The sequence below is a fragment of the Garra rufa genome, chromosome 13, assembly GCF_049309525.1.
Source record: "Garra rufa chromosome 13, GarRuf1.0, whole genome shotgun sequence".
NCBI lineage: Eukaryota > Metazoa > Chordata > Actinopteri > Cypriniformes > Cyprinidae > Garra > Garra rufa.
In genome coordinates, this window is record NC_133373.1 from 12,315,728 (window position 1) to 12,329,845 (window position 14,118).

Sequence of the window (14,118 nt, forward strand, 5' to 3'; positions counted from 1 at the left end):
GCTATGTAAAGTATGCCAGATTGTAATAGTGCACTGAATCCTCAACAACCTAGAAGATAAGGAGTTGTGCTGACTTAAGAGCAAACATGCCATTTTCATAATTTCTTTATGGAATTGGGTTAAAATGCCAACTAAAACAACACTCTCGGTGGGCGCAATTCCCTCTTGAGTGCTGATGATGCAGTATGAAGTGAGAGGGGTAACTTTACAGTAGCTCTGCCCTAAAGTGGCATGTGGTAGCCACAGGAGGAATCACATTTGATTAAAATAAATTAAAGTCTTGCCAAAATTACAGAATGCTGACATATTTTATTCTCCCCACCTATAGCAGTTTTGCTGCGGCAAGCCACACGCACTCACACACACACTCACACGTTTCCCCCTATTGCTCTCAGTATCACCTGGAGGTGTTATTGCTGGACTGGTTACATCTTGTGTGTAAGGCTTTTCGGTGCAGTGCATACAGGCTTACTGAGATCAATAATGTCCCATCCAATACAGGGCTCAACAATAAGGATAGTCTGATGGCCCAGAGCCAGTGAGAATGTTTCCAGTGAGTTTACTTGCCCTGTCGTACCAGTGATGTATTGAATTCATTAATCATCTATGGGTGGTTTTATGCCTTGTGAACTTGAACATGTAGTTTTTAAATAAAACTGCATTTTAAAAAAATTTCAGAAAGAATTTTCAGTGGCCATTATTCCAGTCTTTACATGATCACATGATCCTTCAGAAATCATTCTAATATGCTGATTTGGTGCCCACCCCCTTATTTTTATAATAAAAATATATCTTTAAACATTATATCAATATTATAATTTAAAAAGTATATCATAATATTCATTAGAATTTGTCATTACTGGCATGACAGGGCGAGCAGAAAAAAATTCCTTATTGTTAAGCCCTGCAGTAAAATGTTCTCAATCCATCATTTGAGCAGTCAGTCAGTCTGTGAACCCTTAAAAAGCATTTTTTGGCCTTCCATGGAGTTGTGCAGACAGTTTAGAAGAGTCTTCCATCTTCTATTCATTCATTTCACACTGCATGAGTCTGGAGAGACTGCCTTGTATATCCTCCATTTATATTCCTTTCTTTGACCAAGCTAGTAAATAAAAGCTGAGATAGGTTACTGGGTAAGTTTTCAAGCCTTTCTACCTATCTGTCTTTTCCGCTTTTGGTCCTTCTCGCTGTCTTTCTCTTAAGTGTGAAACACAGTGTTGTCACCCTGCCCTAATTACATTACTAACACTGTGAGAGAGCATTATTTCTATGCATTTAACCAAGACCAACCTTCAGATCTGTCAGAAACAGCAATCTCTTTCAGCTGAAAGTTCACCGTGAGCCTCTCTCTATCTGCCTGAGTCCACCTATGAGAATAGAATTTAATCTAATCTGTCTGTCCTGCCCTTAATCTAAAACTAATGTTGACACATTCTAAAAAAGTGCACTTAAAACCTCTTTATAGAAAAGAAAACTCCTTTGCTCTGTCCGCAGCTCGCTGTCTCTTCGTCAAGGATTTCCTAGCGTTCCTCTGTCCTCTGGTCACACCTGCATGCCTGGTTTGCTCAGGTCTCCATTGCCATGGTTGCCCCCTCCTCCTCCACTTCCTGGCCCTCGGATGACTGTCTCCTCCTCGTCATCGCTGTCAATCTCCTCGCTCTTCCTCTTGCTGTAGCGCTCATACAGAACCATGAGCACGCCCATCACCCATGCCGACACTGTCCCGGCGCTGAAGATGACGAAGCCGATGGCGATAAAGAACAGGTAGTCCCAGTAACCCAGGCCCTGGTGGCATTCCGATCGCAGCTGCATGCCCACCTCTGCCAAGCGCTGACCCAACATGTCCGGCGGCCCCTGGCACACCGTCTGACCCTCATCTAGATAGGAAGTGAGAGGAGTTGATGGGTGAGAATGAGGGCAGAAACCTAAAACAACAGCTGTAATATTGTGAAATATTATTACAATTTATAATAATGGTTTTCTATTTTAATATACTTTAAAATATAATTTATTTAATGCAAAGCTGAATTTTCATCAGCCATTACCCCAGTCTTCAGTGTCACCTGGACACAGTTGTGCTGCTTAATATTTTGTTTGGAACCTGTGATATGTTTTTGGGATTCTTTGATGAAAAAAAGAATAAAAAGAACAGAATTTATTCAAAATGCATATTTTCTTACAACTGTCTTTAATACTGACACCAAATGTTTGAACAATATTGTATATTGTTACAAAAGATTTTTATTTCAAATGTTCTTTTAAACGTTCAGTTTATTGAAAAAAAATGATCACAGTTTCCAAAAAAATATTAAACCGTTTCCAACATTGATAATACATCAGCATATTAGAATGATTTCTGAAGGATCATGTGACACTGAAGACAAGAGTAATGGCTGATGAAAATTCAGCTTTGCATTACAGGAATAAATAATATTTTAAAGTATATTAAAATAGAAGACCAGTGTTTTAAATTGCAATAATATTTTACAATATTTTTTTCTGTATTTTTGATCAATTAAATGCAGCCTTGATGAGCATAAGAAACTTCTTTAAAAAAACATTAAAATCCTTCTGATCCTAAACTTTTGAATGACAGTGTGTGTGTATATATTGTTAATACTTTTATAAAACAATAATTAATAAGACAATCATTTCTAATAATAGTTTTTATTCACTTTTATATTTACCCAAAAATCATAAAATTATGTATCCCAGTTTCCACAAAAAAAGATTTAGAATGATTTCTGAAGGATCATATTAAATATTAAAAATAGTTATTTTAAATGTATGTAAAAATATTGTTAATATCAGTGCATTACGCAGGTGTAAAATATTATTCATATATTATGTACTAATATGCGCTAGATAAGAATGACTAAACAAGATGACTTTTATGATTTTGTAATTAGAATGGTTTATTTATGAATGAAGAATTATCTTATACAATGCTTGCACATGTTGTTTCACACAATTATGATTCATGTGTTTATATAAATGTACTAATATACCAACCAACAGTCATCTGAAACATTATCAGTCGGAAAGGAACCTTTTGGAAAAGAAGTTAGGAATTAATACAGACATTCTTATGACTCATAATATGAGGTTTCTGCTAAAGCATTCTGCTAAAACCTGAAAAACAAGAATGCATTTGCTATTAAATGTGCTTAAGTTCTGTTTTTCGTCTTTTATTCTGACACAATTTCATCCTCTCTGTCACACACACACACACACACACACACACACACACACACACACACACACACACACACACACACACACACACACACACACACACACACACACACACACACACACACACACACACACACACACACACACACACACACACACACACACACACACACACACACACACACACACACACACACACACACACACACACACACACACACACACACACACACACACACACACACACACACACACACACACACACACACACACACACACACACACACACACACACACACTTTCTCATTACAAACCATGGGCACTTAATAAAAGTAAGGAATCACAAAAAGTTAGGTAAAGACATTTCTTCATTTGTCATTTTGACATTCCGCTCAATATCTTTTGTCTTATTAACTAATGTCTGGCCGTTTGGCAGTGTGAGTTGTTAAGAGAAATGATGCCACTTCACCTTTAATCAAAAAGCACTAATTCCTTCATTATAAAGAAGAGAAGAGATTGTGAGAGAGTAGGGGTGGCAATAAGTCACCTCTGGGTTTGATTGTTCTGGAAAGAGTCCTACATTCATAAGAGATTTAATGAGCACCTTGACCAGCCAAATGTACTTCAAATCTTACGAGATGACAGCATACTTCATTAAGTTTTCATTTAAAATAAAGCCAAAAAATGAACTGGCACATACGCAATGCAGGCAACAATTAGGCATGACAGCAGTCTAGAGTTTTTTGAAAATCGTGTCCTACTTAGTTGACATATTTGAACTTAGATGAGGTTTAAAATGTCCACTGAAGTGCATTGAAACACGCAGATTTATTCTGTGTTGACGTAATTACAACTGAAACAGGAAGACAGGGCAGAACATATCAAGCAGTCCCGCCCCCTTTTTTAAATAGCCAATAGCAAATATTACAGCTTGAGCCAAAGTTGAGTCCAGTAAAGCCACATTTGACAGTATACAACAGCCACAATCTCATCCATATCGCAATAAAACATACCATTCTGTGTAGAATTCAAATGGGTTTGATACATGCCAATTCACGCATATGATCCACTCCGACTTCTTTCATCCCAATCGAAAGCATATTTACATGGTCTGAATTGTTCTCTGTCCCCTATATAGTTTACTATGTGAAAATACCATTAATTCACCGTACAGAAAATACAAATTCTGTGAACAAGTGACCGATTTCAGCCACAGCTTCAGCATCTATTTATAGTGTAGGGTGCGGGAAGCTTCAGATTCTAGAGAGCATTTGTTTGGACAGAAAGTTTGATGAAAAGCTGAAGTGCAGAATGATGTTATCAAAATCATTGAACCATATTGGCGGAAGTTAGAGACTGCAAGTTTTGAATTTTATATCTTGTAAATGCAAATTTTGTCATTGTTTTGGAGCACACTAGCTTATAGATACAGTTGAGGTCAAAAGTTTACATCCCTCTTTCAGAATCTGCTAAATGTTAATTATTTTACCAAAATAAAAGGGATCATACAAAATGCATGTTATTGCAAATGCTCACTGATGCTCCAGAAGGTAAAAACATGCATTAAGAGCCAGGGGTGAAAACTTTTCAACAGAATGGAGAGGTGTACATTTTTCTTATTTTGCAGAAATATCCCATTCTTTCATTTAGTACTGCCCTTCAGAGGCTACAGAAGATAGTTACATGTTTCCTAGAAGACAAAATAAGTTAAATGTACCCTGATCTTCAAATTCAAAAAGTTTTGAACCCCCTCTTAATGCATGGTTTTTCCTTCTGGAGCATCAGTGAGGATTTGAACCTTCTGTAATAGTTGCATATAAGTACCTCAGTTATCCTTAATGTGCAAAGATAGATCTCAAGTCATACAGTCATTGTTGGAAAGGGTTCAAATACCAAAGAATTTGTGAGACCTGAAGGATTTTTCTGAAGAAATGCAGGCAGTTTAACTGTTCAGGACAAACAAGTGACTCATGAACAACTACAGTATCACTAAACGAATAACTCAGCTGTGGATCATTCAGGTAACAACACAGTATTAAGGAACCGGGTCATTTGTATAAATTCAACTATTATTTTCTCTTGGGGACTATATGTAAACGTCTTTCATGTGAAATATCTTATTCAGGTCAGAACTAAATAAACAACAACATGCATTTTGTATGATCCCTCTTATTTTGGTAAAATTATTAACATTTCGCAGATTCTAAAAGGGGGATGTATACTTTTGACCTCAACTGTAATGTTAAGGCTAACATCTTCTTTTGCTCAGCAATCTCAAATTCAAATATGTTGACTGGTTACAAGAAATGTGAGAATCAATTACTGTATGTTTAATGTCACTGACTAAAGCATGGAGGAACTAATGGAATTACTTTTTAAGCACTGTATCTATTTTCTGCATAGATTATGAAAATATTTCCCAATAGGATCAGTTTGCAATTACTTCCAAATTACAAAAACATTAGAATCCCTCAAAGATTCCATTAGGCTTGTTTGCCTAGGAACATGTATATACACAAAAACCAACATCTGACCTATGTTCAACAGAGAAGCGTGGAAAAGACCACCTGGTGCGAAAGACAGGGATTACAGGTAACTAATCGTCTCTCATACAGGCAAAAATAGCAGACAGACATTATGCAAGTCATTATGATGATTAGTGTGTCCCATACCCTGTGAACTGGGCCAGGAACAACCACCTGCCCCAGCAGAGACACTGTGACCTCTGGGCTTTTTTGCTGTCAAGTTGGTCTCCCACTACAGTCATATGAGTCATGAGGTAATATCAGGACAAATGAGGAAAATGTGGAGCTATCTGAGGTGCTCTGTGGAATTATATTAGCCACATGGTATCTTAGGCTATGCCTACATTAATCCAGATACATTTGAAAACGACTTTTCATTTCAAAACGCTCTCCATCCACACTGGTGTTTCAACTGTTTTCCAAAAGTTTCTCATCCACACTGAAATGTAGGATGCGCATGCATTTCACCTCATAAAAAGGTTGCATAATAAATGGCTTCCATGTTAAAAGCACAAGCATTTGTGGCCAGTAACATTTCCCAGTTATCTCTATAACATAACTGTCTTTCTATTAGCACATGGCCGAATGAGGAGCTTGTAAATCTCTGCTCTGTCACGCACATCCATGCATCGGTTTAAGCATTCATAAGACTATTTGAGTTCATACTGACAGGACATTAGATTGCATGAGCGTGCACACACGAGCTATATTTGGCTGTGTTTCAGGCACATGCACTAGGGCTGATATGGTTTGGTCTGACAGGAAGCGAAATGAATGCGTTTCTTAGTGTCGTCATTGAAGCACTGCATGGATCAGAGATTAACATAGAAAGCATCTGCAACGAACCAACCAAGATGCAAACAGAACATGACACTGAACGGACCTCGACCCCTCAAATGTATCTTTCACATACACACACACACTCGTCTCTCAAACCATTGCCCAATGTAAGACCTTACATTACATCCCAGACTAGAGGGGTTTCTGTGTGTGAGGACACATCACTCGCTCTCGTTATCTAACGTCCCATAACCATAACTCTGTCATTTATGTGTAATTTGTCCTCCTCCCTCTATGATTAGGCTCTCTTTCTTCATCTTTTTCCCTCTCTCCATCCATCCTTCTTTCCTTGAGGGCATATTAGTTCAAAGCACGGTCTCTTGCGTCATCATCTGTGACACACACACGCTGAAAGAGGGCGATTGCTCATTAGATTGCTCAGAATGTGTCATTACAGAGATAATCTCACTGTGCCCGCCGTCAAATTACCCACAAGTCACCATTTCCCCTCACCCTAGAGGTATAGTAATTTTTCTTGCTGTTTGAGATTGGACATTATTACAGCTGTGAAAATCAAAGCCATTTAATGTGTGCGTGTAAGAAAGAGACCATTATTAACACACATATATACAATATATACACTGTAAAAAGTGAAGAGTTGGATCAACTTAAAAAATTACTTCAATTGGTAACACCTAAAAAATTTAAGTTGATTAAACTAAGATTATCTAAGTGTGGTCAATCACACTTAAATAATCTTAGTTCAATCAACTTAAATGTTTTAGGTGTTACCAATTGAAGTAATTTTTTAAGTTGATCCAACTCTTCACTTTTTACAGTGTAGATATAAGCAATATCACTTGAGTAGACGTGAGATATGGCTGTGATTCAGGCAGAGTGCCGTAGTTAATCACAGCATGCCAATATACAGCCATGTCTCACATCTATGAGTGTGATATTGCATTTATACAACAGTACGTGTCTTTAACGGAGTGTCTTTAAAACAGTGCAGAACTACTTCCTTCCACCACGGATTCAAATTTAAAGTTGACAGTTTAACAGCTGAGCCCATACCTCCATTACTAATTCGAAAATGTCACTTTAGAACTAATGAAGGAACGTTGAGTTGCTTCATTGAAGACTTATTGTATTAAAGCTTACTGCATTATGTAGAGTATTATGAGAGAGAGATGTACTGGGTGAGTGTGATTACCTGCATTTAACACAGCATTCATTCTTCAAATCGGTCTTGTATTCACAATAAACATTAGTTTGAATATCTGCTAAGGAAAGCGCTATCTTTGTCCTTCTCTGTTAAGGGTGATTGTGCTGCTCAGTGCATTTGTTGTCTGAAGAAAGTCTGCTCTCTGCAGGATCAAAAGCGTTGAACAGCGTTTATACAACAGTTCAATGGCACAGGTGTGTAAACACATAAACAAAATAACAATGGAGCATCTTCAAAAGCCCTCTTTTGGGCAGAACTACTTCCTTTCATCACGGATTCAAATCTAAGTTTGACAGTTTAACAGCTGAGCCCAAGCCTCCAATTCCAAAACGTCATTTTACAACTAATAACGAACGAACGTTAAGTTGCTTCATTAAAAGCTTATTGTATTACTGTGGTAAAAGCAGTGTATTATGTGTAGTAGAGTATTATGAGAGAGAGATTGACTGGGTGAGTGTGATCACCTGCATCTGATACAGCATTTATTCTTCAGCTCAATCTCATACCAATAAAACATTAGTTTGAATGTCCGCTGAGGAAAGCATTATCTTTGTCATAACGTTAATATCCTTTAATCTGTTAAGGGTGATTTCTGATGACAGCGCTGCTCAGTGCTTAAAATAGAGTTTATTTTTCAGTATAAAAGTCTTTACTGCTGACTCGTTAAAAAGTCTCTTGTTGCCATTTAATAGTGAAACAATGTAACTAAAATTACCATCACGAACACATGCACCATTTCTCAATACTAAACACTATTACTAAATACTACTATTATTTATATCAAATATTATTTATTGAATGATATTATTCGATAAACAACAACAACAGCCATCACAAAAGTTGCTAGGTAATTCAGTCACATGTACACAGGCAGCACTCTGATATACAGCATTGAATTTACATAAACATGCGATTTTGCCAATACTATTTTCTCTGGAACAAATAATAGTTTAATGAGACCAAAGGCTGCCTGTTAGATTTACCCAAAACAAATTATATCTCATGTTTAACCACCATAGAAAAATCAGAACCAGCGGCAAATTCCAAAAGATCTGGCCGAAGAAAGGCAGGATCATTAATGTTGAACGGCCGCTCACCCCTGGAGCTCACCTGTCCAACAACGTCGATGCAAATTTTCAAATAGACATTATCTTTAATAACAAACTGCATATTTGAACTATAAACAAGTACATTCTCGCCTGAAAATGTCTTAAAACTACATTCTGTGACACAAAACAGTAATATTTTTAAAATTAGAGTGTATTTGAGCATCTGCCATGACACTCGCTATGAGAAATACGGCAAGTGGAGTGATACATGATACAAATGGTGAAGCAGTTGAAGGAGCTCTGATATCGCTCTAATACTGCACTCTTCTCAGCCAATCAGATTTGAGGACCAGAAAAAAACTGTTATAGCTGCAAAGGAGGAACAAATCCCTTATTATTGTATGGAACTGTTTGTATTTAGAATGCAATGTCATTAAAGTCCCTTTAAGTGTAATGGTCAGTGCCAATACTTTTGTCCATATGGTCTATAAATTTGTCTGTAAAATTGCAGCAATTCAGCATCATGGTGAATACTTTTTTAATGCCAAGCATCACTCTAGCCTATGTTCTTTAGAAAATTAAGATTTCTAAAAGTATTTTAAAGATGCTCACACATGAACAAAATGAATCAGCAGCATGCAGGGTTAACCTAGAAGCCTGTTCTTTAACATCTCACCAGGTTCTTGGAGCAAAAACGAACAGGGTAGCAAAATGTGCTGCTCTACTGAGTAGAAGCCTGTGTGAAACCCGGGCAGAGAGGGAACTATTTTAGTGGAACACCCTGCATGGGTCTAATAGCAGCCAGATAATACTGAACAGAGAGTGACATCCTGCCTACTCGTACAGCTTCAGTCAGCTCTAGTAATTATGGTCTCAGAAAGGGGTCACTCCCGGCAATGCCACGGGGGACAGTCTTGTCAGATATGCCTCCTTCAAATGACCTGGGCACCACTAGGGTAAATAGAGCTGCAAATTGGAGTTTGAACATCTTGTGATTGGACTGTCTATCTGTACATCCCACTTCATATAGTGGCATACTCAAATGAACATGCATTCTCAAACAAAGGTTTGGGTGCTCAAAATGTGCTCTTTCATAGCAAATTAAATTAAACTCTTAGTTTAAGTTTCCGTTCAAGTTAATAAATATAATAGGAGTTTTTTTCCACAAAAAGTTCTATTTGTCACCACAAATAAATCAATTAAATTAATCTAGCAATATTACTAATCATAAATGATCTCATTATTTCTGAACAGTCTTTAGAAAGCAGAAAGAAATGGCAATAATAAAAATGACCAAATTTGGTAATATGTTAAACATGTTCATTAAAATTTTAAGTTAACACATTTACTGCTCAGGAGCTAAAATACATTTTGTAAAAAATCTTTATTTTCTCCTCTCAATGTTTTTACCCTGTTGATTTATCTCCATTTAATCTCATTGCTGTTTAGTTTTATGATGCTTGACAAAAATTAGATAATTCACTTTTAACTAGTTCTATTACTGACTTTTTACCCACAGTAAAGGGCTTTTTCCTTTTTCAAATAGAGAATGGCCTTTAGCTTTAAAGCTTTTGAACATTATTTGCTACTTGCTATTGCTAATCTGATTTATAGTGCTTTTGTAAGGAGGTACACAGAAAAAGCATTTGATTGGACAAAAATATTGAGTGCAAGATGAGTCATCAATATTTTTTGTCAGTTTTGTCAACTTCTAGGACTACACTAGCACACTAATGACTTTATGGAGCAGCTAATTAAAAGGTCCCGGGTTCAGATCCCGGACGAGCCCCCAATTTCTGTTATGGTCTAAATTAGTCTATAGGAAAAGACCACAAAAGAAATAAATAGTTGTTGGTGGTGAGAGACCCCATCTCCAGGCCCAGAATGGCTACAATAATCCAAACAACCACGGTCAATACAGCAAAAGAGAGGTTTTTATTTACAGATTTCAGAACAAAGAAATAACAAAAGGGTATCAACTTCAGAAGGGGTCAAGGCCAAAATAACAAACATAACAAAACTAACTCTTTTATAATCAACTAACTAAGCTACAAAGAAAAGAAAACAAAAAGAAAAAGGAAATGAAAGGACAGGACTGACGTGACGTGTGGCCAAGTATGATGTTCCATACTCTGAATTTGTGCTCTGCCACGACTGCCCCCCAAATACAGCAGACTAAACTTCTTAAACTAACCAGAAGAAAATAAGTTATGCAAAAAATAAAATAAAATCAGGGGAACACAAAACACAAAGTTTCTTGGGCAAACGCAAAACCTTTGAAAGCAAACACCAAGTTTCTTGAGAGAACACAAAACTGGCGAAGTTTGGGGAAACATAAAAGTTTTGCTAGCATACACAAGGTTCTCCAAAGAAAACAAAAATTTTGCAAATGAAAGGAAAGTTTAATGGGATGCATGCCAATACTTGCCTCTATACACATTTCTGCAACTAATTTTTCAAATTGCCAACATAATCATAAGTCATAACATATTATTCTGCAAGTAATTGTATGAAAATTAGGCTTTATCAATCAAAACTCTGTGCCTGTAAATCATACTTTGTGTGAAATGGAACAAAATCTGCACTGATTTTTACTGTTTCTAGTAGTGCTGTCAAGCGATTAAAATTTTTGATATAATTAATTACACGGTGTGGCGATTAATTAATATAATTAATCACATTTAATCGCACATATATACAGACATCACAAAAAGCAGTTTTTTACCATTTATTATTGAATACAAGCATATAATCAGGGGTGCACATAAGTTTTTTTAGCCTGGTTCTCATAAGAGTACCTGCAGATTTGGTTTGGTCCTCACACTACACATAGTGTGACCCATTAAATATAAATGAATAACAGTGATAGTAATATATAATTAAAAAAAAAAATAATAAAATAGTAAACAAAATAATAAAGTGTGGTAGTTGTATTATGATTTAAAATTATTTAAAAACCTAAAAATAAAATGATAGTATTTATTTTTTATGCGGAATTTTCATCATTTTCAAGCCTAAATAAGCAAGCTTTTATTTTGGCGGGTTGCCGGCAAGTAGTGGCCTTGAGTATGCGCGTTCCTGATTAAAGAACATTCAGTGATGAGGGTCAGTAAATAAAATGTCACGTATTTGTACTGTGCTTTGAAAACGACAGCGAATGACCTATAATTATGCTTTCATTTTTAAAATAGAAATCCTAGGAAGTATTACAGTTTGTCGTTTTAAAATGGTACTTGTACATTAACAACGTAGGTACGCAAATGCGCGCTCTTATTTACACAGCGCATTTTCTTATTTTGGTCGCGCATGCAGGCCACTTATGTGAACCCCTGCCTATAACTCTTGACGGTAGTGTGTCAGAGGAAGGGATTCGAAATGCATCCATAAGCCCCTTGTCTTCCAAAACATTAACATGCTTTGAGTTCAGGTGGTATTTTAAACTAGAACTGCTTGGATGATAGGCAAATTCCTTGTCACAGAAAACGCAAATGACTTTGGTTTTATGAATGGCTCCACTAGCATCTCTTTTATACTTACAATTACCCTTCAGCAAGCCATGTAGTTCTTTGTCCTTTTTGTTTTGTTACTAGCTTGCTGCAGTTCTACAAAGTGTAACATTACAGGTCTATAGGGGGGAGGGGCGCGTTAATTGCGTTAAAAATATTAACGCATTATTTTTCCCGGTGATTAATTAATCTAATTAACGAGTTAAATTCCCAACCCTAGTTTCTAGTGTTCATTTCAACTGTAAACTGCAGTAATTCGTACATAAAGGTAGGTTTTTTTTTCTTCAGTTTTGCAGAAATGTATATAGAGGCATGTATTTCCAATGAGCCTATGTTGACTTTTTTTTGGAGGAATGCAAAACTATGCAAGCAAACACAACATTTTTTTGAGGGAACGCCAAAAATTTTCCAGTGAACGCAAAGTTCTTGAAGGAACACAAAACATCTGCAGGATAGCACACATACATCACTGAGACATCTATTTGATGTCTACATTTACATCTGGAAGACATATTTTTTTTTAGTGTTTGCTCATCTGCAATACATCTATAGAACATTTTCAATCAGATTTCAAATAGAAGTCTATTAGATGTCTTTAAGAAGTTTATGATTTAAAATGTATGTAAAACTGATATCTTACAGACATCTGTCAGATGTTTGTACACAGCAGATGCTTTCCAGATCAAGTGATCTTTAACAGACATCTATACATGTGCTATCTGGGTTTTTCCATCACTATGCCATTTTGTAGCTTATACAGATGAAACAAACATGAACTAAAAGCTACAAAGCTCCCGTTTTGATTTAAAGTAGCCTTTAACTTAAATTTTTACTTCACTAATTGAGCCGGTAGCATCTGAATAAATATAGTACTAAATCACTTTTTAAAACATGCACGCATACAAAAAAAAGTATCCTCAGGGTGCTGGAAGCGTTAATTGGTACGGCCAAAAAGCGTACCCTCAGCTAATTAGATCATTAGTGCTTCATTATTAGTAGCAGAAGGATGTAGATATGCTAATATTCCAGTCAAAGCTGTCACATACCTTCACACACACAAACACACACACACACACACACACACACACACACACACTGTATCAGACCAAGATCCGCTGTATCTGTCAACTCCTTACAGGAAACGGTCCACAGATGGCACGCTGTCTACAGGAAGCTTTCATCCTATCATTATTTTCATTATTTTTATTTTACATAAACACCTGCTGCTCTGATAGAAGAAATATAAAGGAACATCTGCTGCCATTTGCAAAAACCTGATTAAGTGTGTCCGACAAACGCCGTTATCATGTCTTGTTTTATCATCAGTGGTTCTTTCAAAGACTAATTATTTTAGGTCTCTAGAGCCGTGATGTTTTTTCACTGTTATCAGACATAAAGTTCTGGTAAGGTGCAGGTGGTGGGTCTTGAAAGAGACTGCGTAATTATTTGAGCAGATTTCATTTTGAAGACATATGAACAGCAGGTGACTACCAGACAGAGAGAAATGATATCAATAACCATCTGTATGAAAGGGAACTGATGAGTCAAGTTCATTTGATCAGTGTTTTTCAACTTTTCATCAGGGGACTTAAATAATAAAGCTTGGAAAGGTCTCTCGTATGTTATATCAAACAATCGACATATGACAAGTTCACTTAAAGGGAATCGTTCATCTAAAAATGAAAAATCTGTCATCATTTACCCAGTCATCTCATCCCAAATCTGTATGACTTTCTTTCCTTTGGAACACAAAAGAAGTTATTTTTGGGTGAACTATGCCTTTAAAGAGGAAACCAAACATTGCTCTATTCAACAATAACTGAAGCACCACAGTGTTG

General features: G+C 36.4%; 1 protein-coding gene across 1 annotated transcript in view; it reads right to left on the bottom strand.

Moving 5' to 3' along the window:
* Positions 1-462: 462 nt before the first annotated feature.
* LOC141348384 (leucine-rich repeat-containing protein 52-like) overlaps positions 463-14,118 on the bottom strand; it is a 37,114-nt gene continuing 23,458 nt past the window's right edge. The window contains exon 2 of the mRNA XM_073852693.1: positions 463-1,877. Within this exon, the coding sequence (XP_073708794.1) occupies positions 1,543-1,877 (335 nt within the window). The 3' untranslated portion in view covers positions 463-1,542. The remainder of the gene's footprint in view (positions 1,878-14,118) is intronic.